This window comes from Hyperolius riggenbachi, chromosome 2 (genome assembly GCF_040937935.1).
Source record: "Hyperolius riggenbachi isolate aHypRig1 chromosome 2, aHypRig1.pri, whole genome shotgun sequence".
Classification (NCBI taxonomy): domain Eukaryota; kingdom Metazoa; phylum Chordata; class Amphibia; order Anura; family Hyperoliidae; genus Hyperolius; species Hyperolius riggenbachi.
In genome coordinates, this window is record NC_090647.1 from 453817459 (window position 1) to 453843374 (window position 25916).

At 46.9% G+C, this 25916-nt stretch overlaps 1 protein-coding gene across 1 annotated transcript in view; it reads left to right on the forward strand.

The window, feature by feature from the left end:
- SERPINF2 (serpin family F member 2) overlaps positions 1-15188 on the forward strand; it is a 39511-nt gene extending 24323 nt beyond the window's left edge. The window contains exons 5-6 of the mRNA XM_068266357.1: positions 9740-9944; positions 14541-15188. Coding sequence (XP_068122458.1) covers positions 9740-9944; positions 14541-14872 — 537 coding nt within the window. The 3' untranslated portion in view covers positions 14873-15188. The remainder of the gene's footprint in view (positions 1-9739; positions 9945-14540) is intronic.
- Positions 15189-25916: the final 10728 nt, after the last annotated feature.

The window sequence follows — 25916 nt, forward strand, 5'->3', positions numbered from 1 at the left end:
GACATCACCATGAGATCGCTTGAGCTTCCTGTCCTTGCCTGCGTGGACATGGGAGGAGGATTACTGGCAGTGGTACCTTTATTGCTTTGTGCTGTGACATCACCCTTAAACACATTGTAAAGCATATTTGACAGCTTGTTCTGCATGTGCTGCATCCTTTCTGCCTTCTGGTGAGTTGGTAACTTGTCCGCCACTTTGTGCCTATACCGAGGGTCTAGTAGCGTGGCCACCCAGTATAGCTCATATCCCTTGAGTTTTTTTTTTATACGGGGGTCCCTCAACAGGCTGGACAGCATGAAAGATGCCATCTGCATAAAGTTGGATCCAGACGTACTTTCCATTTCCTCTTGCTCTTCCTCAGTGACGTCAGGTAACTCCTCCTCCTCCTCCCAGCTAGTGTTGGGCGAACACCTGGATGTTCGGGTTCGGGAAAGTTCGCCAAACATGGCCGCAATGTTCGGCATGTTCGGGCCGAACCCCGAACTCCCCGAACATCCCGCTTTTGGGGGCCCTATGGGGTCGCAGGCATAAGGGGGGAGCATGCCCCGATCGCGGAGGGGGTCGGAAATTCCCCCCACCCCCTCCGCTAGCGCTCCCCCCTCTGCCCGCTTCCCCATACAAAAGTTTCAGGAAGTACCGGTCCGGTGGTAGTGGGTGGCTGGCAGTGGGCGGCACTGTGAAGTGAGTGACTGAGGAGGAGGAGTCCGGAGAGTGATGCGTTGAGGGAGGCCGGGCAGCGGGCGGTTCAGCAGTAGTACGCTACTCTCTACAGCAGTACCCACTCCGGACTCCTCCTCCTCAGTCACTCACTTCACAGTGCCGCCCACTGCCAGCCACCCACTACCACCGGACCGGTACTTCCTGAAACTTTTGTATGGGGAAGCGGGCAGAGGGGGGAGCGCTAGCGGAGGGGGTGGGGGGAATTTCCGACCCCCCCCCCCCCCCCGCGATCGGGGCATGCTCCCCCCTTATTCCTGCGACCCCATAGGGGGGCAGTATTCGCGAACAGGGGCCCTGTTCGGCCCTGTTCGGCGGCCAATTAGTAGTTAGGGGCGAACCCGAACTTAAAAGGCCGAACACCATCAGGTGTTCGGCCAAACTCGAACATCACCCGAACAGGGTGATGTTCTGCAGAACCCGAACAGTGGCGAACACTGTTCGCCCAACACTACTCCCAGCCACGAACAATACCAAGGGAATGTTGAGCAGCACAAGCCCTCTGCGATGCCTGCTGCGGTTGTTCTTCTGCCGCCGACTCCTCTTCTTTCAAAGAAACACCTTCCTCATCATCCGAGTCTGACTCCTCTTCCCCACACGACTCTTCCTCCTCCTCCCCCCTCTTTGCTGCCGCAGGTGTTGAGGAAACATCCGATTCTGGTGTTAATTGCTCCCACAACTGTTCCTGTCGTAACAGTTCCTCTCCACACTCCTCCACAGCTTGATCCACCACTCTACGCACAGCACGCTCCAGGAAGTAAGTGTACGGGAACAAGTCGCTGATGGTGCCTTCAGGGCCGGGCCGAGGCAGAGGCTGGAGAGGCTCCAGCCTCAGGGCGCAGTGTAGGAGGGGGCGCACAATTCATTCAGCTGTCATTCCCAATTGTGTTTGAAGCAGAAATAAATAAGAAAAGAGGATACATGACAGTGACTGCAAGCCAGATAACTAGAGATTAAGGTGTTGGGGAGGTTGGGGGCCTTGGGGCACCTATTAGTCTATTAGTAAAAATCTAAACCAGACTGCGCTCAATTAAAATGGTTATAACTATTTATTGGTTAAAATATAACATTAGTTAAAACATGTTTTATGAATATAGACTCACTAATAGTGACCTGTTAAACCTTTAAAATTAGCTAGCGTTAGACCAACTGTTGTATCACTTGGTGGGTTGATCCCCACAATTGTCCTTATGTAAGGGATAACTATCCGTGTTGTATGGTCCTAACCGTTGCTATAGCAATAAATATCCACCCTTCACAGAAGTTACATACTAATGACACATATAAGGGGTCTCAGATTGATGACTTTGCAGCTCGCAATGAACCCAGTTTTCCTGGAAGAGATTCTCCCTGGATATTGCTTAATAACAGTCTTTAGTTACTTGATAAACTTTTGTTGTGTATCCTGCTCGCATGCAATCTTTGTTGTGTCATCAAGGATAATAATTCTATATAATTCAAGATCCTTAGTGTCCAATTGTAAAAGCATATATTGCAATAGTGATCACATGACAGGGGTACCCCTGGATGGTAACTCACGGTCCCGTTATGTTGACCTATGCACCTATTAGTCTAATAGCAATCAGTGTGTGACGGGAGGGGTGGGGGGGGGGGGCGCACTTTGGTGTCTCAGCCTTGGGTGCTGAAGGACCTTGTCCCGCCTCTGGGTGCTTTCACTGCAACTCACCAGGTTGGTCACCTCCTCAAACGGTCGCATGAGCCTGCATGCATTTCGCATCAGTGTCCAGTTCAGGGGCCAGAACATCCCCATCTCCCCAGATTATGTCCTTCTACTGAAATTTTAGAGGTACTGGGTGACGGCTTTCTCCTGTTCTAGCAGGCAAGAGAACATGACCAGGGTCGAAAAGACCGCCTGAAATGCCCACACAACTTCCCAGCCTGCTTTAGGACGTCCTCTAAGCCTAGGTACTTTGACACAAATCTTTGAATGACTAGATTGAGCACATGTGCCATGCAGGGTACATGTGTCAGCTTTCCCAAATTCAAAGCGGAAAGGAGATTGCTGCCGTTGTCACACACCACGTTGCCGATCTCCAGCGGGTGCGGGGTCAGCCACTGATCCACCTGTTTGTTAAGAGCAGCCAGGCGAGCTGGTGCAGTGTGACTCTCCGCTTTGAGGCAAGACATGTCTAATATGGCGTGACACCGTCGTACCTGGCATGCAGCATAGGCCCTGGGGAGATGGGGCTGTGTAGCTGGAGAAGAGATCGCAGCACCAGTAGAGTTGAAGTGCCACTCAGCCAAGGAGGAGGATGACGACAGTGAAGAGGATGTAGTAGGAGGAGAGGAGGTGGCAGGAGGCCTGCCTGCAAGCTGTTGGGGTGTCACTAGGTTCACTGCACAGCCACGTACTCCCTGCTTGCCATCGGTCACCAGGTTGACCCAATGGGCTGTGTAAGTAATGTAGCGGCCCTGACTGTGCTTGGCAGACCAGGCATCCATGGTCAGGTGGACCCTTGACCCAACGCTGTGTGGCAGAGATAACACCACTTGCCTCTCCACTTCACAGTCTCCTTTTTAGAGAAATAATTGCGGCCTGGCATCTTCCACTGCAGTGTCCCAATGGCCACAAATTTACGGAAGGCCTCAGAGTCCACCAGCTTGTATGGTAACAGCTGGAGAGCTAACAGTTCTGCCACGCCAGCTGTCAGACGCCGGGCAAGGGGGTGACTGGCAGAAATTGGCTTCTTCCGCTCAAAGATTTCCTTCAAGACACCTGACTGCTGTGGGCAGAGGAGCAGGAACCGCTTAAGGGCAGAGGCGGAGTGGAGGAGGGTGGCTGTGAAGGTGCAAGGGAGAAAGCGGCTGAGGATGCTGCACCTGAAGGAGGAAGAGGAGGAGGGTGGCTTTTCTTTTGTGTGCTGCTTTTGCTCAGGTGCTCTTCCCATTGCAGTTTGTGCCTTTTCTCCATGTGCCTTTGTAAGGCACTTGTCCCTACGTGAGTGTTGGCCTTTCCACGACTCAATTTTTGGAGGCAGAGACAACAGATGGCATTGCTCCGATCTGAGGAAGGCACATGAAAAAATTTCCAAACCGCTGAGCACCCCTGGAGTGATGGCACTATGGTGGGATCAGCAGCTGATGTTGAAGGGCATGTTGATTGGCTGTCCATAGGTGGCGATACACGGCGCCGGACACTGCCACCAGCTGTTTCTGATGACGAGCTCCCCCTGCTTCTTTCAGCAACTCCTCTCCTCCTACTCCTCTCTGACTCCCCCTCTGAACTGTCCCCCTGTTCATCTCCTCTATTGAGAACATACGTGGGATCCGTATCATCATCCTCATCATAATCATCCTGCCCAGCTTCGCTTGCCTCAGACACCTCATAAACTGCACCAACAGCAGATACTTCATCATCTTCACACGCTACGTCCATAGTGTCGCCGCCTAACTCAGACATATGAGGTGGTGTAACTTGCTTAGCGCCTTCATCTGGTTGTAACAATAATGGCTGTGAATCAGTTAATTCCCCACCAATTAACTCCTTTGAAGTGTCAAATGCAATGGATGTGGTGCTTGTAGTAGCGCTGGTGGCTGCGGAAGATGAGGTGATCTGTGTTAAATAGTCAACCAAGTCCTGACAATCTTGGGAGTTGATGGGACGTGCAAAGGCGTAGCTAGGGCTTTCAGCGCCCGGGGACAAAGACTATTAATGCGCCCCCTAAGGTGAAGGGTGCCGTGCCAAAAAGGGGTGTGGCCACATATTGAATGTGGGTGTGGTTATGGGTGGAGCCAAATGTACAGGAAATTAGCAGGCTCACGCTCACCAACCCTCCCTCAGTATGTACCTTCCAGCATGTTCCAAGACAAATTCAGCAATCATGAGCCCCCCCCCCCCCCCATCAAGACAAATTGAGCAATCATGAGGCCCCCAACATGACCAACTCAGCAATCATGAGGCCCCCAACAAGACAAATTTAGCAATCATGACGCCCCCAACAAGACAAATTCAGCTATCTTGAGGCTCCCAACAAATCATGAGGCCCCCAACAAGACAAATTCAGTAACCATGAGGCCCCCAACAAGACAAATTCAGCAGTCACGAGGCACATAAATAGACAGCATTTCACATAAATAGGCAGAATGCCCCCTTAATATGGTAGACACCTCTTACCTGGCAGCAGTTCCCCAAAATACACTCAATCTGACAGCAGTGGTTCCCCAAAAATAGGTAGCCCCAGGTCTATAGGTGTGCCCAGAATAGGTGGCCAGCAGTATAGTTGTCCCCAGAATAGGTGGCCAGCGGTATAGATGTCCCCAGAACAGGTAGCCAGGGGTAGAGATGTCCACAGAACAGGTAGCCAGGGGTATATGTGCCCAGTATATGTAGGCAGGGGTATATGTCCCCAGTATATGTAGCCAGAGGTATATGTGCCCAGTATATGTAGCCAGGGGTATATGTGCCCAGTATATGTAGTCAGGGGTATATGTGCCCAGTATATGTAGTCAGGGGTATATGTGCCCAGTATATGTAGCCAGGGGTATATGTGCCCAGTATATGTAGTCAGGGGTATATATGGCCAGTATATGTAGCCAGGGGTATATATGCCCAGTATATGTAGCCAGGGGTATATGTGCCCAGTATATATAGTCAGGGGTATATGTACCCAGTATATGTAACCAGGGGTATATGTGCCCGTATATGTAGTCAGGGTTATATGTGCCCAGTATATGTAGCCAGGGGTGTATGCGCCCAGTAAATGTAGCCAGGGGTATATGTGCCCAGTAAATGTAGGCAGGGTTATATGTCCCCAGTATATGGAGGCAGGGGTTTATGTCCCAGTGTATGTAGGCAGGGGTATATGTCCCAGTATATGTAGGCAGGGGTATATGTAGCCAGGGGTATATGTGCCCAGTATATGTAGCCAGGGGTATACGTGCCCAGTATATGTAGCCAGGGGTATATGTGCCCAGTATATGTAGCCAGGGGTATAATATGTGCCCAGTATATATAGTCAGGGGTATATGTGCCCAGTATATGTAACCAGGGGTATATGTGCCCGTATATGTAGTCAGGGTTATATGTGCCCAGTATATGTAGCCAGGGGTATATGTGCCCAGTAAATGTAGGCAGGGTTATATGTCCCCAGTATATGTAGGCAGGGTTATATGTCCCCAGTATATGTAGGCAGGGGTATATGTCCCAGTATATGTAGGCAGGGGTATATGTCCCAGTATATGTAGGCAGGGGTATATGTCCCAGTATATGTAGACAGGGGTATATGTCCCAGTATATGTAGCCAGGGGTATATGTGCCCAGTATATGTAACCAGGGGTATATGTGCCCAGTATATGTAGCCAGGGGTATATGTGCCCAGTATATGTAGCCAGGGGTATATGTGCCCAGTATATGTAGTCAGGGGTACATGTCCCCAGAATAGGTAGTCAGGGGTATATGTGCCCAGTATATGTAGCCAGGGGTATATGTGCCCCAGTATATGTAGCCAGGGGTATATGTGCCCAGTATATGTAGCCAGGGGTATATGTGCCCAGTATATGTAGTCAGGGGGTATATGTGCGCCCAGTGTATGTAGCCAGGGGGTATATGTGCCCAGTGTATGTAGTCAGGGAGTATATGTGCCCAGTATATATGTAGCCAGGGGTATATGTGCCCAGTATATATGTATCCAGGGGTATATGTGCCCAGTATATGTAGACAGGGGGTATATGTGCCCAGTATATGTAGTCAGGGGGTATATGTGGCAAGTATATGTAGTCAGGGGGTATATGTGGCAAGTATATGTAGTCAGGGGGTATACGTCCCCAGAATAGGTAGTCAGGTGTGTCCCCGAGCAGAGGAGCAGCGCAGTGGAGGGAGAGCTGTGAGCAGCGGTGAGGAAGGGGGGCCATCTCCCTCCCCCTTCCCTCAACCTTAGGGGGCTCTCCCTCCCTCGCTGTCCCCTCCAGAAGTAATGTCCGGGTGGCTGGCAGCGGCGGGCGGAACTTACCTGCGTCTCGTCGCAGCGCGGAATGGATTTGCCGCTACTCTGGTCTGGGCCAGACCAGAGCAGCGGCTGCGGCACCAGAACTTCCGGCGCTGGAGCTAGAAGGAGGTAAGTCCTTCCCACCGCTGCCAGCCACCCGGACATTACTTCTGGAGGGGACAGCGAGGGAGGGAGAGCCCCCTAAGGTGAGGGAAGGGGGGGGGAGACGTCCGCCCTTCCCCACTGTGCCTATAGCTCTCCCTCTTCTCTGCGCTGCTCCCCTCCCCCCCCCCAAAAAAGGCAGCTCAGCTGGGCGCCATTGGGGACCTAGCGCCCGGGGGCACGTGTCCTACCCCGACCCCCCCCCCCCCCCCCCCAGCTCCGCGCCTGGAGACGTGCCTTTTTCTGAGCACTGTACTTTGGTCGAGGGCCGCACATAACCACATTATATATATATATATATATATATATATATATATATGCAGTACTGGGTATTACAATGTGCACCTGTCACACACAGACAGGTAGCGGACAGGCACAGTGACACTGCGTGGCTCAACTCACGTAGGTAACTGGGTGCACTGTGAAGAGCAGGTAGGTAGGTATATGCAGTAATGGCAGGGCCGGGACAAGGTTCTCCAGCACCCAAGGCTGAGACACCAAAGTGCGCCCTCCATCCCTCCCACCCCAACCGTCACACAGATTGCTATTAGAGTAAGAGGCGCCCCAGGGCCCCCAACCCCACAACACCTTAATCTCTAGTTATCTGGCTTGCAGTCACTGCCATGTATCTCCTTTTCTTATCTCTCTCTGCTTCAAACACAATTGGAGAAATGATAAATGAGTGAGTTGTGCGCGCCCACCTACACTGCGCCCTGAGGCTGGAGCCTCTCTTGCCTCTGCCTCGACCCGGCCCTGAGTTAAGGGTATTACAATGTGCACCTGTCACACACAGACAGGTAGCGGACAGGCACAGTGACACTGCGTGGCTCAACTGATGTAGGTAGGTGGGTGCACTGTGAAAAACAGGCAGGTAGGTATATGCAGTAATGGGTATTACAATGTGCACCTGTCACACACAGACAGGTAGTCACTGAATGTGCTGAGCCTGGCAGTGGCACACACACATATGGATTATCAAGGCTGTCTATGCAACACAAGTGTCAGTGGGACACACAGAAAAAAAAATAGATCACAAGAACAAGATTAGCTCTCAAAAGAGCTGTTGTGGGGTGTTAAAAAGAGCTGTTGTGGGGTGCTATTTTAGCAATAAGAATCAGCAAGGAGCAAGCTAACAAGCCTACAAGAGCCTAACTAATCTTTCCCAATGAGAGAGTCTGTAGCAGCAGCAGCAGCTGTCCCTTCTTTATTTACTGCAGGCACACACGAGTGAGTATAATGGCCGGCGGTGCCTGCCTTTTATAAGGGGGGGGGGGGGGTGGCTCCAGGAGGGAGTGTAGCCTAATTGGCTACAATGTGCCTGCTGACTGTGATGTGGAGGGAAAAAAGTTTACCCTAATGGTGCATTATGGGGCGAACCGAACTTCCGGAAAAGTTTGCGGTTCTCCGCGATCGCGAACCCTGGAAGTTCGCCGGGAACCGTTCACCGGCGAACCGTTCAGGCCATTTCTAGTAGGTGGGTGCACTGAAGTGAACAACAGGTAGTAGGTATATGCAGTGATGGGTATTACAATGTGCTCCTGTCACACACAGACAGGTACCGGACAGGCACAGTGACACTGCGTGCGCTCACGTAGGTAGGTGGGTGCACTGAAGTGAACAACCGGTAGTAGGTATATGCAGTGATTGGTATTACAATGTGCACCTGTCACACATACAGGTAATCACTGAATGTGCTGGGCCTGGCAGTGGCACACACAGTAGGAATTACACAAGCATCAGTGGGACACACAGAAAATAAATAGATCACAAGAACAAGATTAGCTCTCCAAAGAGCTGTTGAGGGGTGTTTTTTTTTTTAGCAATAAGAATCAGCAAGGAGCAGGCTAAGAAGCCTACAAGAGCCTAACTAAGCTTTCCCTATGAGAGTCTGCAGCAGCTTTCTCTTCTCTAATGCAACAATGTGCACAGGGGTGTCCACGGGCTTCAGGCAGTACTTTGTATCATGGGGAGTTCCTATGGCAGGAAGGGTCACTAATCCTCCTAACATCCAGTCAATCCACACAATTCCCATAAGGAACTCAACCCTCAGCGGATGCTTATCCAACGATTTCCATTTATTGAAGTGTTACAAAGAGTATACACAGCATATCACTACCAGCACAACGTTTCGGGCGAGGTGCCCTTTCTCAAGTGCTCCTTCTCTAATGCAGGCACACAAGTGAGTGAAAAGCCTGACGCTGCTTGCCTTTTATTTGGGGGGGAGTGGCTCCAGGAGGGAATGTAGCCTGATTGGCTACAATGTGCCTGGTGACTGTCATGTAGAGGGTCAAAGTTGACCCTCATGATGCACTATGGGGGCTAACCGAACTTCCGGAAAAGTTTGCGGTTCTCAGCGATCGCGAACCCTGGAAGTTTGCCGAGAACCGTTCGGCGGCGAACCGTTCGGGCCATCTCTAGCCTCGACCCCTGAGTGCAGTAGAAACAGCAACAGCCATAGCGATACAGTATATGTGTACTAGTCGGGTACACTACTGCTCCAGCTAGGTCTGACAGTGTCAAATGAGTGTAATAGTTGTGTAACTTGCACTAGACAAGGGAACCTGTCTTAATGTATAATACTTACCAATATTGTGGTGTGTGTAGTGCATATGATTATATAATGCTTTAGCAAATACTGTAAATACTAATAATCATTATCATCTTTATACATTTGCCTATGTTTTTAGTTCTGTTAACAGGATTATTCGACAAATATGTGTGTAAATGATTATTCTTACATAAAAAGTTCATTCCCTTGTCAAGTAGTATGTTGGAAATCATTCTGGCTCCTCTGTACAGAATGCCATATGTGTACCTGTTACTGATTACATAAGAATAGAAAACATTCTTACAAGATGTTCAGATCACTCATGTATGCGGAACTGATGGATGTCTCTCTCTTCTTCTTCTACAAGGTGGCCCGGCTGCCTTTCAAGGGAAATATGAGTTTTGTTGTGGTGATCCCTAATCAGGTGGCGTGGAATATGTCTAAAATACTGGAAAACCTGAATAAGGGTGAACTTTATAGTCGTTTCCACAAGGAGAAGCCATCTTTTGTAAAATTTCCTAAGCTGTGTGTGAACTTTAAACTGGAGCTCACGGAAGCCCTAACTAAACTTGGTAAGAGCACAAAACATTTATGTATTTATATTGTTAATGTATACTGTTTAAAACAGAGATGAGCTTCCCTTTCCACGTGTTTTATCTATTTGGCTCTGATTTACATTATTTTCATTTGCATATTCAGTAGTGATGCATTGTGGGAGACCACAGTCGCTCACTTAAAGCTGAATTATCGCAAATGCCTTCATTCTAAGAAGGCAAACTACACTGAGCATTGCTTTTTAGCAGTAGGAGGGCTTTTTGGTCTCTTAGTCCCCTATACTTTCCTAGTAGTTTTAGGTCACCCTGAGCTGCTTGGGTATTCTGTATTATTTACATTCAAAACAAACCTGATGTAAGTAAACTTATGAGATAATTGTATCTTTAGTACTAATAGTACATACCTGTATATACTCGAGTATAAGTCTAAAAATGTAGGTCTGCTTCACTTCATAAAAGTATAGGTGTCAACTTATACACGAATCACGGGCAACACTGAGCACACTGAGTAATGTGGTAGTGAGTGTGTATGAATAGTGACATTCCCATTTGCAGCAATTTACCCTGTGGTAAGTGATAATTTGAGGAAAGGAAATGCCAAGAAAACACAAGGTCTGAAATTCCGGGCCACAGCAATTAACAAGGAAGGGGGCAGGGGGGAATACTGGGTTGCATAACAGGGAAACAATAATTGCAGCACTTGGGGGCCTGGAGGAGGTATAGGCTGCACTCATAGTCGGCCTTTTACCTGATGACTGGAGGGGTCGCTCAGGGCGCCGGCTTCCAAGGGCGCACATGCAAGCACAGTGTCGCCACTCCGCTCTGTCTTTCCCCGCCTCCGCAGCTCCGCTCCATCTGTAATTAGAGCAGGTCCATTTTCTTGTAGCCCTGCTCTAACAGATGGAGCAGAGGCGAGGAGAGAAAAGTGACTTCAGCGCTGGAACGTGAGGAGATGGTGAGTGATCCACCACCGCTGCTGCCAGCACATGTACTGAAGGGAACCTACAGCTGACTACCGATACTGTAGGCTGGCTACCTGTACTGGAGGCACCTACAGCTGAGGGCACCAACACCTGGCTATTTATACTGGAGACACCTACGCTTGGCTACCTATGGGGATAGACCTACACCTGACTTCCTATACTGGGGGCACCTATGCTAGGCTGCCTATATTGAGGGCACCTACACATAAGATCTTATACTGGGGGCACCTATACCTGACTACCTACCTACCTATACTGGGTCTGAGGGCATTTTTTTTGGGGGGGGGGGGGGGGGGGAGAGGAAAGCACTGCGGCTATAACGCGGAGTGCAAATTGTCGGTGCTGTGCTATCATTCCAAATTGGGGGGGGGGGGGGCTCTAACTGTCTCACCGATTGTTTTTATTAATATTCCTGAAAGGTTCTAGCCTTCATTTTTAAGTGGATTCAGGATAATGCACTCTTTCCATCCACTTCTTGGTTATTATTAGTATTTTTCTATTACAGTATACAGTATATATGTGATGTGTCACAGAGATCTGAGCATTTGGCGTGATGTGTTACAACTTTAAAAAGGTTGGAAACCACTTTCCTAGGAGTTAACTCAGGGGAAAAGGTGAATTGCATATGGGCCTGTGTGTGTGTATGTGCGTGTCTGTGTGTGCAGTGTGTGTGTGGTGTGCATGTGTGCGCGCACATGAAGACGATGAAGGTGGGGGGGGAGCACCAAAATCAGGTTTCGCTCAGGGTGCTGTGAAACCTAAGGCCAGCCCTGGCTGCACTTAAAGGGAACCAGAGAGTATCAGAAAAAGGTTTTATACATACCTGGGGCTTCCTTCAGCCCAATACGCATGGATCGCTCCCATGCCGCCATCCTCTGCTGCCTGGATCCGCCGGTACCGGTGTCCCGTCATTGCCGCGAGTCGGCCGGTGGACGCGGCCGATTCTCCGCATCACACGGCGCTCCCTCTATATAAGTACGCATGAGGCTGCCTACTGCGCAGCCGCATGCGTACGGGTATGGAGTGAGCCCCTGTGATGCGGACAATTGGTCGCGTCCGTCGGAAGTGACGGGCCCGGTACTGGCAGTTCCAGGAAGCGGAGGATGGCGGCGTGGGAGCGATCCAGGCTTATGGGGCTGGAAGAAGCCCCAGGTATGTATAAAAGCTGTTTCTGTTTTTAACGACCCATTCCTCTCTGGTTCCCTTTAAGGGACAGGAGGGGTTAATGGCTGCAATACTGTATATAGTGCAGTTATTAACCCCTCCAGAGCCCCAAATGCAGCCATTAACTTTGCTGGGTAGACTTATACTTCCAGCTTAAAAGGGTTGAATATTGGAGACGACTTATACACGAGGTCGACTTGCATTTGAGTATATACGGTATAACTTTCCTAGTATCTCATATAAAGTGTAAAGCTAGGTACACATGCCAAATAGAACTGTCGAGGTGGCTATTCCAGGCTCCTTGCCAAATAATCTAGAATGGGGGAGATAGAAAAAGGTGAATCGTTCATGTCTTTTATGACTTTGGCATCACACACCTTAAGTAAAGGAAATTTGGGACTCTCCTAAGGTGTACGTGAGATCACGTAGATGTACATATTTATACCTACCTAGGGCTTCCACTTGCCCCTTGAGGTGCGTGGGCGCCATCGCCAGCCACTCTGTTGCCCTAGAATCAGCCCCAGTAATCTGGTCAGTTGCGGCCAGTCGTGGGCTTTTGTGCATGTGCGGCCGCTGGGCTCCCGCCCTCGGGAGCATTCTCCGCCTGCGCAGTTCCACTGCACAAGCACAGAATGCTCCCAGGAATAAGAGAGCAGTAGGGGAGCACATGGCCGAGCCGCACATACGCAGAATAGCACCGACAGCCAAATTACCTGGGAAGATTCCAGGAGCAGCTGGAGAGGACAGCAAGGGAGCCCACGCACCTCACAGGGCAAGAGGAAGACCCTGGTAAGTATAAATATGTCCATTTACGTGGTGTCAGGTTTCGTTTAAAAGCTGTAAGTCTGTATCCTAGAAGGTGCAACACCACACCAGCCATAATCTTTCTCTAGTATAAGGATATGTATATAATAAAGTTGAGAGGAAAACTAACAAACTGGCAATAATTACCATCTGGCGTGAACAAATCCAGAAAAACACCACCACTGGCGACAGCTGCTGCCTTTGGGATATGCATGCCTGAGTAGCTGTCACCAGTGGTGGTCTTTTCCTTGAATTGTTCACTCCAGGTGGTTATCATTGCCAGTTTGTTGGATCTAGGCTCACTCGGGCTATTTTTCGATACATACTGTATTCTTGAGGCCTGAGGGCCTTTTTCCACTAGCCTGCGATTTGCGATTTGATTCTGATCGCAAATCGCAAGGTACATTAAAACTAATGGAAACTGCAGCAGCAATTTCCATTAGTGCGATCCGATTGCGATGCGATTTTGGTCAAATCGCAATCGTCCTGCCGCGTTTTGTATGCGATTGAGCTGTACTATGAGTATAGTAGCTCAATCGCAATCGCATGGTGGAAATTGAAACGCGATTGCGATCACGATCAGAATCGCGATCGCAATCGCGATCGCATTTCATAGTGGGAAAGAGCCCTTAAGAAGGTTAACAAACCTGAAACAAGTCGATGTCATCACAAGATAATACAGACCATTGTTATATGGCCTTTGCTTTTAATGTTAATACCTTCGGTGTTTTATGAATTATTCCAGAAGAGGATGATTTCTTGTACCTTAATTGCATAATGAGAAAAAAAAAATCCATACAACTAAAAATTGGGTTTCCTCTCAACTTCATTATATACATATCCTTGTACTAGAGAAAGATCGCACACAAGTTAACAGCAAATTTATTTGCCATGTTGTCGCTCCTCATGTCTGTGTGAGATTAACTTTGCACAGACAGCACTTTGAACGATGAGATGATGGACAGTTTCTGAGTGAGATGCTGAGTATGGAGTGAACTTCAGCACCATACATCACATTTTTGCTCAGCGAACACTGTTAATACATACAGTATGATTAAACATATAGGGCCATATTCACAAAAGTCCAGTATAGTAGCTGTGCACAGGAAGTGCACGGAAATGTTACCATTCATAACGCTGACAAAGTGGCATGGTTATCGCAATTAGAGTGACCCTCATTACCTAGGCAATGGGAACATTGCTAGGGTAACGCACGCTATGTAAGTAGTGTAACAAGCATTATCTTAGCAACACTTGCGTTATGTAGAAAATGCAGGTTGTGCTACCGGTGATTGCACAACCCGCCACCTTATCAGCATAATTAAGCGGGAGTGCATAGCAACTCAAACAGACATTTGTGAATATGCCCCATAAGGTCCGTACACACGCCGGACTGGAGGCAACGACGGGTCCGTCGTCACCTCCCGCTGGGTGGGCGTTCCAACGACAGTCCGGCGTGTGTACGCACTGTCAGCGGACTGATACGTTGCCTCCAGTCCGGCGTGTGTACGGACCTATAGAAAGAAAAGTGGCCAGATCCCAACATATTTTATCAACAGAACAATAGGATTACATCAGCATAACAGGGATCTGATAAGAAGTAATGTATTAAATGCAAGAAGAACATAGGCAAATGTCATAAATCGAATATGTTGTTTTGCAGGACTTGGCCAGTTGTTCAGCAGCCCAAACTTGGGGAAAATAACAGATGAGCCTTTGTTTGTGTCCAGTGTAGAGCATCAGTCCACGCTGGATCTGAATGAGGACGGTGTTGAAGCTGCTGGAACCACAGCGATTATTAGTTCTCGCTCTCTTTTAACTTTCACTGTCAACCGACCATTTATTTTTATTCTGTTTGATGACAATAGCGGCTTGCCACTCTTTGTGGGATTCGTTCGTAATCCCAAACCTGGCTCTCCTAAAAAGGAAAAAGGACCTGTAGTCAGCCATGAAGTGTTTTCTCCCATAGATACAAAAAGCTCAATACCAAAATAGGAGGTAACACGTCTTAGAAGAACCCCCTTCACCGTGTAGGGCTGTTTGTCATGGTCCGTGGTTTGATCCACACATGGAACAAGTGGAAGGCCTGTATTGGTCAGTTTGCAGTATATATTAAAGAGCCACACTTTTTTTCAAAATTCTGAACTGTGACAAGTACCTGTCCATGATTTCATTTGTTTGTGTTACTGTCTGTATAAATAATGGTTTTCATACACATACGACATACATCATTGCTTGGGAAATACTGCTATTTATCCATTTGTGTGCCCTGCTGCTGTTCATTGTTGCTTATTAAACTTTTTGAATGTTATTTTTCTTGGCTCCATACTTATTTTTAGGGACTGCTGAAAAAGATGATGGATTAATCTATGAAACTAAAAATCATTGAAGGAGGTAAAATGTTGGCTAGCTACTGTGATGATGCACACACACACACTCACACACTCACACACCACACACCACACACCCACACACACACACCACACACACACCACACACACACACCACACACACACACCACACACACACACACACACACCACACACACCACACACACCACACACACCACACACACCACACACACACACACACACCACACACACACACACACACACACACACACACACACACCACACACCACACACACCGCACACACACCGCACACACACCGCACACACACCGCACACAAACACGCACACAAACACGCACACACACACAAACACACACACACACACAAACACACGCACACAAACGCACACACGCACACGCACACACACACTAAAGTTAGCATGCTGCTTTAGCTTGACGTCTCGGGTAAAATCTCTGCAGAAGTAATCTAATGCCTGCAGATGAGATGGGTCTCCTACATACACATGATATCAATGAGATGCTTATAGTTTAGATTTGATGTAAATATTGTTCATTTTATGTTTGCAGCTGGACTTGGACTCCTTAAAATATTTAACTTATTTCTAAAGTTCATACAGGAAGGTGTTGTTCTCTCCTATCATCTTCCCACTCTTACCTGCCCCGTTCGCTCCCCTTAAAGGGACACTTAAAGGAATACTATCGATTCACATTTTTTTTTTCAATTGACACAGGAATTGTTTGGGAAGTGCTGCTAAGTACTGGTAAATTACTCCATCAGATTCGCACCATCTAAAATACTTTTATTTAGCAATCTTCTTTAAAAAGTTACAACATGTTAAAAGTCCACATGTGGGTGTGCACCATACGATGACGCACAGGCGTTTTGGGCCGTCCTCGGTCCTTTATCAAATCATGACAGACCCACATTAACATCACACTGCTAAACTCACGTATATAAAGCCCAAAAGAGGACCACATAGAGAACTGCTACTTAGCATATATACATATTCATCAGGTGTAAATACACCAATCAGAAAACAGATCACACACAATGATAATAAAACGCCCTAAAGACAGTGCTAATCTCCCAGGAATTCATGTATGCCACAGATCTATGACATGGACACTCACCAATAACCTTCCTCTTATATAAAATACCAGGGAAAGACAGTTAATATACGGCTCACCGTGTCCACGCAAGGTCATCTATGCATAACCGGCACACACCAATCAGAATTCAGCCTACAACGTCCGTACAAGGACTATTCTTACAAATCCCCGCATCCACATTGGAGAGGCCAAAATGGACAACCTAGGTAGGTTGTCCATTTTGGCCTCTCCAATGTGGATGCGGGGATTGCGGATGGGCTCTCCTGATTGGCCATTTGTAAGAATAGTCCTTGAACGGACGTTGTAGGCTGAATTCTGATTGGTGTGTGCCGATTATGCATAGATGACCTTGCGTGGACACGGTGAGCCGTATATTAACTGTCTTTCCCTGGTATTTTATATAAAAGGAAGGTTATTGGTGAGTGTCCATGTCATAGATCTGTGGCATACATGAATTCCTGGGAGATTAGCACTGTCTTTGGGGAGTTTTATTATCATTGTTTGTGATCTGTTTTCTGATTGGTGTATTTACACCTGATGAATATGTATATATACTAAGTAGCAGTTCTCTATGTGGTCCTCTTTTGGGCTTTATATAAGTGAGTTTAGCAGTGTGATGTTAATATGCGTCTGTCATGATTTGATAAAGGACAGAGGACAGCCCGAAACGCCTGTGCGTCATCGTATGGTGCACACCCACATGTGGACTTTTTTAACATGTTGTAACTTTTTAAAGAAGATTGCTAAATAAAAGTATTTTAGATGGTGCGAATCTGATGGAGTAATTGACAGACAACTTGTGACTCCAAAGGCGATTGCAGCACATCAAATTACCATCGGTGCAGTGACAATTACGTTATCTTTACGCTAAGTACTGGTGTATACATTTTAGTAGCAACCTCTTTGTTTACTGTTATCAAAATACTTTCAAACTTTACTGACGCCAAAACTGACGGCAGACTGAGCCATGAGGAGAGGGGAAATTCCCCTCACACTTGATCAGTTAACACTATGTGTAACTCTGTGTGTGACAGAGAGAAAGCTCCCAACAGCTGCAGCTTCTGTGTCCTGTGTTTCTGACTGAAGTGTCTGAAGAGAGCAGAGGAAATGTAACTAATTGTCACAGCTTTTTTATACTGTTTTTGCTTTCAGAGTTTGATATGTTTGATATTTGCTTTCTGTAGTCTGATATGCAACTCTGGCTGTGCATTGAAGCAGACATCCCTTCTGCAATTGATTTGTCCAAATATAGCTAAATCCTACCCTCAATAAATTACAGCTTTTGCCTCTGATATTTAACATGAAAAGTAGGAAAATGTTTACACAGCTACTTAGACATTATTTGTACATTGTCATTTTAGAACACTGGGGTATTGATAGTATTCCTTTAAGTCTCTGTAAAAAATGAGTTTTACTTACCTGGGGCTTCCAGCAGCCCCCTGCAGTTGTATCGTGCCCACGCAGACTCCATCAGATGCTCCTGGCCCCACCGGCAGCCAGTCCCGGTTTCGGCGACAGGAGCCGACAGGCCGGGAACGCGAGTGATTATTCGCATTCCTGGCCACAATAGCGCTATTGTGGCCGGGAACGCGAAGAATCACTTGCGTTCCCGGCCTGTCGGCTCCTGTCGCCAAAAAACGGAAGTGGCTGCCGGTGGGGCCAGGAGCATCTGATGGAGTCTGCATGGGCACAATACAGCTGCAGGGGCTGCTGGAAGCCCCAGGTGAGTAAAACTCATTTTTTTACAGAGACTGAAGTGTCCCTTTAAAGAGATTCTGTACTGTCCGATATGTACAATAAAAAACATACCAATCGAGTCACTGTGATCTCCTGGATCCCTCTTTGCCATTTCCGCCGCTCCCCGTCGCGATCCTCGCTTTTAATCACCAGTCTTAGGCAGTGTTTACAAACAAAAAACATGGCCACTAACCGTGAGGTGGGTGTATATCTATCTATCTATCTATCTATCTATCTATCTATCTATCTATATATATATATATATATATATATCATGTTACAGTATACTACAAGTTTTTAAGCTTTAGTAGAACAATTCCATAAAAAATAGGCAGCGTAAAAAACACGTAATACTTATCACAGTCCAAAGGCACACATTCAGCAGCAGGTAAAGAAGGTATATAGAGGTGCGGAGACAGCAGATTGACAGCCGTTTCGCCCCACAATAAGGGCTTTATCAAGATCACGATAAAGCCCTTATTGTGGGGTGAAACGGCTGTCGATCTGCTGTTTCTGCACCTCCATATACCTTCTTTACCTGCTGCTGAATGTGTGCCTTTGGACTGTGATAAGTATTACAGGTTTTTTACGCTGCCTATTTTTTATGGAATTGTTCTATTAAAGGTTGAGAAGTTTTATTACTTTTTCAAATGAGATGCTTCTGGATCTTTTTTCTTATGTGCATTCTATATCTTGAATCTGTATATCACCGCCGGATGTTGCACCATTTGAAGTGATAGTATCGAAGTAACAGGCATTGTTTTGGTTTGCACTCACTTTGCTTCTGGAGGTGGATACTACAAGTTTTTATTACATAGTCAATTATCTGCACTCCAGTCAGGGATTCTCAGCAGGGTCAGCTCCCTCCCCCCTCAGACAAGCTGAAACTGGGAGCAGAGATCTGTCTGTGAGGGATAAACAAAGCACACACACAGAGCCTGGAGGGGGCATTCATAACTTCTCCCTATCACAGCAGAGGCAGTGCATTCTTCCCTGGGTCGACAAAGCTTGACAAAGAAAAGATTAGATATATTACAGACAGTGCAACTAGAAAAGGCTGCAGTAAGACAGACCACATTTGAACAGGTATAGGAACTTATAGGATACAAGAAATAAGGCTGAAAATGTTGTTACAGAGTCTCTTTAAAGGATACATGAGGCGGAAAAACACCTTAAAAATATTGTGATGTGATGGAATGCTGTGCAATCGTAACGCAACTAAGCTGAAAAGTTGCATCGTGCAGTACCGTTGAGATGCAACCATACAGTGATGCATACAGTACACTGAAAGTATGCTTCAATGCCACTATAAACGCGCATGTTGGCCTGTAGATGCACTGCATGCTGTGCCTTATCCTGGTGGAACCCGCTGCAGCGCAATCAATTTGGTAGCCCCATATGAATATCAATACATCTTGTTGTGATGCAATGATATTGGCCTCAATTCACTAAGCTTATCTCCTGTCTTTAATAATGTTTCTGAGCTGTTTCTAGTGTTATCACCATGGTGATAAAGCATGTAGTATTCACTAAACAATTTACCTCAGGCAAACCTAAAGTTAACTCTTCTGTCTTATATGCTGGGAATACATGTTAGGTTTTGGGCGATTCGGCACGCCATCTATTAGCCATTCGATTTTCTGCTTGATTCTCTTATCTTCCTCTTGTTTCTCTTATCTTTTTTTCATTCACTTCTATGAGAAATCGAGCGGAAAAGAATCGAGCGGAACATCGGACATGTCGGAATTTTATCATCGAAGGCATCTATCAGAACGATTCTTAGCAAAAAACGTACCGTGTATTCCCAACATAAGTTAAGGAGAGATCTCTAAAGTTAATGTTTCAATCCTTAAAATAACTACAGAATTCCAATGTTAAAGACAGGCTGTTAATTAACTGCAACTGCATGTGAAAATAACTACAGATGAGGTAACTTAAAGGGGAACTTAAGCTTAAACAAACATACTGTCATTAAGTTACATTAGTTATGTTAATTAAAATAGATAGGTAATATGATCTCTTACCTACTCTGTTTTAAAAGAGCAGGCAAATGTTTGTGATTTTATGGGGGCAGCCATCTTTTTCATGAGGGCAGCCTTCTTTTTGGTTGAAAGGAGGTGACAGGGAGCATGAGACACAGTTCCTACTGTCCGGCTTCCTGATCACCCCTTCCAGCTGCTAGGCTTCAAATCTCAAATTTAAAATGTAAGAATTTTTTTTTTACCAAAACAGCAGAACGAGAATAACATCAGAAATCCCATCATGCTTTGCACAGCATCGGGAAAAATGCAGTTTTCTTCTGTGCAGCTAAAAATGAGGCTCGGGTAAAAAAAAAAACAAAGTTCTGATGCAGTGAAACTGTTAAAGAAACACCAAGCCTTTTCAGTGCTGCTGAGTAGATTTTTTTAGTCTGGAGGTTCACTTTAAGCACTGAAGTCAAGTGATAAGATAACTCTCTCACAGTAAAAACTTCTTACTACACCTTAATAAAGATGGCCATACACTTATAGATTTGCAGCAGATTCCACCATCAGACAGACTTCTGTCAGATGCCTGTCAAGCTGAATCTGACAGGAATCTATCTGATGTGCGCCACACACTAGGAACAGATTGCCAGTAGATTTCAGAATGAAATCTATTGGAAATAGATCTAAATGCATTATTGGACCATTAGATCCAATGCAACTCTATGGCCCATCGATCTGCTGCAAGCATCAGATCGATCTAGATTTTCCATCCAGTTAGACAGATGAAATCTGCCACAAATTGATCGGCTGATTTGATAGAATCTATTTCCGATCGATGGCTGAAATCGACCAGTGTATGGGCCCCTTAAGGCAAAATCGATGTGTGGTAGTAAATTTCCTCTTGCCTTATTCTCACCAGCATGATCTTAGTGAATTGAGGCCATGGTCTGTTGTGTAACGGACATAGAGCTCGATTCACTGAAGTGTGATAACTGCTATCACAGCAGTTATCACGCGAGCCACCGCGCGCAAAGTTTAGCCCATGAACAGTGTTACTTCCCTTGATAAGCGAAGGTTGCTTTTCACATGAAAAGCGCACGTGATCGCACGGAAACCTTCGCTTATCATGGAAAGTTACGCTGCTCGTGCGCTAACCTTTGCGCACGGCAGCTCGCGTGATAACTGCTGTGATAGCAGTTATCACACTTTAGTGAATCGAGCCCATAGTGTGAAAGGAGCCAAACAGGCATTCTTGGATTCTTAACCACTATCCAGTCACTAACAGGATATGCCAGGCAATGCCCCAGTGTGAATCTAGCCTAAGATAAAAGCACCCCAGTTCCCAAACAGCTACTGAAACACCTGGATTTATTATATGCTGAAGTTGTGCTAATGGTGGGTGTGGTTGTACACATTCCGAGGGGATTATACAAAAAAAATACGGGGGGGGGGGGGGAAGAGAAGGGTTCACAGTTGGTGCTGCTCAATGCCTTATATCTTCAACATAATTTATGGTGATGTGATCAAACAGATATCCAATGAAACCACACACAAATGGGACAAGTGGATCAAAGGCATTTCAAAAATGTGCATTAGCTGTGGAAATGTAAACTAAATCAAATAGAGAGCACCGCTATTAATGCTTTTGATTTCCTCTCAATTCAATAAAATGATTGCGCCACCTAGAGAGTAGTTTGTATATCTGTGCATGTGGGCACCACCCTTCTAGAAAAATTAATCATAGGCAGGGCGGGATTTCTGGAAAGGCCACAAAAGCCCGGGCCTTGGGCGGCTGCAGACCATTGGAGCACCTGAACATGAAAGGGGGGTTTCTACATATAAGATAGGAGGCTGAAAATGAGGAGCAACAAATGAAAAAGGAAACTGATGCTCAAGGGAGCTGCTCATGTAAGGACTTGAAGTACATGTATAATGGGAGCTGCACATGGAATGGGAGGGGCACCGCTGCACAAGAATGAAAAGCCACAACATACTTGGCCTAGTGGCACAAAAAGTATAAATCTGGCCTTGATCATAGGACCAACCTGCAGGCTGTACCACACACTGAATTTTCACTCTCTGCTAAGCAGTCCGGTGGTCAGCTGTGAGAAGGAAATGACATGCAAATATTGCAGTCCCTTCATTATGAAGGATCCATTTGCCAGCTGTAGCTGCAATTTCACAAAGTTGTTAGGCCATTATCCTTTTATAAATGTTCTGTGCCGTCAGATTTTACAGGCGATGGTTAACTTGCTTAACTAAATTTGTTTGACTCTAAAAAAAAAATCTTTCTAATAGCCCCCTAAAGAAAAATAACCCATAATTCAAATCGGTTAAATCAACACCGATGGCGAGGGAGTGAAAGGGCAAAACACATTACTTAAAAGTTCATCCTTTATTATGTTAATGGTTATTTTACAAAGTAATCATTAAAATCGAAATGCCAAGAGGGGTTAGTGTAGATGGAAAAATAAATGATCCTACTCTTAATAAACTAACTTCATAAACTTACAGGAAGCAATTGACGTTAATTTATGCAGTAAATGTAATTATCACAAGTATAATTATGATTTTAATGGGAGCAAGGTACCAGATTGCTTGAGATAAAGTCAAAATAAAATTAATTTAAGGGTATTTGTGTTTGGATTACAAGTAAAACCAGTTCCTTCCTTAGGCAAGGATTTTTTTAAGGTTATATTCCTTAAACATCTTCAGTGATGGGGGAGGGGTCTTTCTGTCATCAGACTTCTTACTATAATTTCGTGTTTTTTTTTATATGACACAAATTGTGCAGTGCTTTTACTGATTTAGTACATTTAAAGGCGCCACATGATGATTTGGGTGCGAGATTCTGCAGATAATAGAATATGGGTACTATAACCAATATTCTACTATCAGTCTACGTTATCCTATTCTCACACTGCAAGTGCATACATATGAACTGGCCACCGGGAGACTTGGGCGCAGGATACAGCCGTTATATGGCTTATCCTGCTGCTGCACAAGTTCCCGGCAGCGTTAAATACTATTCCCTCTCTAGGTCCACGGGGGATAGTGGGGAACAGGGATGCTCACCGGATTAAATACGAATGAGTTTCATTCGGCTTTCATCCAGGTAATTAAAGCACCTAAGCGGGGGTGGGGTTAAACTTACTCAGCAGGCATCTTGTTTAACCTGTCCCACGGTGCGGTGCATCCCATTCTGCGTTCCAAGCCGCGGTCACGTGATTACAAACACTTCCTCCTTCTGGATTAACCACTTGATGACCCACCCTTTACCCCCCCTTAAGGACCAGCGCTGTTTTTACTGATATGTGCTGGGTGGGCTCTGCAGCCCCCAGCACAGATCAGGTAGCAGGCAGAGAGATCAGATTGCCCCCCTTTTTTCCCCCCTATGGGGATGATGTGCTGGGGGGGGTCTGATCTCTTCTGCCTGCTGGGTGATGCGGGGGGGGGGCACCTCAAAGCCCCCCTCCGCGGCGAAATTCCCCCCTCCCTCTCCTACCTGGCCCCCCCTGGTGAACCGGGCTGCACAGGACGCTATCCGTCCTGTGCAGCCAGTGACAGGACGTCCCCTGTCACATGGAGGCGATCCCCGGCCGCTGATTGGCCGGGGATCGCCGATCTGCCTTACGGCGCTGCTGCGCAGCAGCGCCGTACAAATGTAAACAAAGCGGATTATTTCCGCTTGTGTTTACATTTAGCCTGCGAGCCGCCATCGGCGGCCCGCAGGCTATTCACGGAGCCCCCCGCCGTGAATTGACAGGAAGCAGCCGCTCGCGCGAGCGGCTGCTTCCTGATTAATTAGCCTGCAGCTGGCGACGCAGTACTGCGTCGCTGGTCCTGCAGCTGCCACTTGGCCGACGCACGGTATAAGCGTGCGGTCGGCAAGTGGTTAAAGGAGGAAGCATAGCAGTCACGTGACATGGTTTGGAATGCAGAGTGGGACAGGTTAAAGAAGTTAAAGAAGAACCCTGCTGGGTGAGTTTAACCCCCCCTCGCACACCCACTCAGGTGCTTTAATTACCTGGATGAAATCCGAATGAAACTAATACGGATTTCATCCGGATTTCATCCGGTGAGCATCCCTGGTGGGGAATGATGTAATTTGGCCTTCAGCTATTGCTGTAAGCTGAATTACAGGGTTTTATAAGCAACTTCAGCTCCGTCTTCTGACGGCGCCAAAGTTACTGACTGTGCGCCGTTATAGCCGTAATTCATATTACGGCCTATGGTGGCACCGGCTGCGCCCAAATCTCCTGTGCTGTTATTACAGCGCTGGCTCACACTAACCTCCCTCCAAATTTCGGGGAAGGCCACAAAGGCCTGCCGCTTGGTTTTTAGGTGCATAGGTCACATTCAAACAATTGGTGCAAAAGTGACATAAGTTGATAAGATTAATATCCTACCATGACTGAGGTGGGTGCAGGGCAAAAAAAAAGGGCAGCCTAACGGCCGTTTCGCTCGGCAGTGCTTCTTCCGAGACTAATCCAAAGTGGGCCCTGGAGCTGCATTCTTCCTGCTACGCTCTCCTGTCGCCGGGCCTGGATTCGCTCCTACCGATTACTTCTGACTCACACCTCGGACGTCATGAGAGGCGCTGCTGTTTAACCATGGCGACAGGATGCGAAGCAGGACCCGGCAACAGGAGAGAGTGAGGAGAGCGCAGTGAGAGGAGTCAGCGATGCCAACGGGGGCGTGTAAGTTCCAGGGCCATACGGAGCACAGGGCAGGCCACCAGTGGAAAGTGAGGCCCCCCTCCAAAGTAAGGCCCAAAGCGGGGGGGGGGGGGGGGGGGGGGTGCCTCGCTTGTACACTGGTGGTGCCCCTGCTAAGGAGGGCCAAAGACATATTCAATCTCCAGGTCAAGTAATTTCACCAGGGGACAGCACTGGAGCAAGGGGACAGAAGAGAGAAGACTGGAAAGGCTCTATGGGATCCATAGCCTTCCCTCATCTTAGGTAAGTATCTAACTTTTTTTTAGATCCCTTCAGTGTCACTTTAACCCAGTGCTGGATTGAAATTTTAGTATGCATGATTTGTTTTTTGTTTACTACAGTATTTATCAGTGTGCCAGAGGATTTATTTTACATTTTCTGCCTGAGTACTTGTAACACAAGTGCTTAATGAGTGACTGGAAAAGAGACAGCTGATCTTTAGTCATTTGGTTGTAGTTAGCCCTTTCACTTACTAGTGTACTCTTTTACTGCTCACCTCACCTTTGCTGCCAAATGGATTTCTGTCCGATTCTATTTCAGCAGCTGTGAAGCGTCCCCTCCTGGGAGACCGCTACGTCTGTAAACTGTTTCCATACAAGCTTGTCCCTATTCAGCCTGTTCGACCCCTTATATAAGCACTCTCCTCAGGCTACTCAGTGTCTGACATGGTCATTAATAATGTAATTAGCAGAGTTTTTCTGATGTCAGTCTCAATCAGAAATAGGGCTGTGCTTGACTGATGATTTCCCAAAGTCTCGCATACATCCTAAAATGGATTCTACTCACCTGTAACTGGTCTCACGTCTGCCAGCAAATACAACTAGGAGCTTTCACATTGGTCAGTAGAAAACTCTTTGTGCTGCAAAGCATGCAGCCAGTTATGACTGAGTGGGGCTCAGTAGTTACGTAGTCCATTCAAGAATAATCTCAGTGGTACAATCACTGCTGTAACTTCAACGTCATGGGCCCCTCTGCCCCTCCCCCCCCCCCCCTCCCCCCCCTCCCCCCCACACACACACTCAGAGATCTCCAGGTCTCCTTCCCAATAAATAGGAAGATGACACTCAGTTGGCTAAATAAACTTGAGTTGAGTGCCTCCTTCCTATTTATTGTGTTAAAGTGGACCCAAATTAAAAA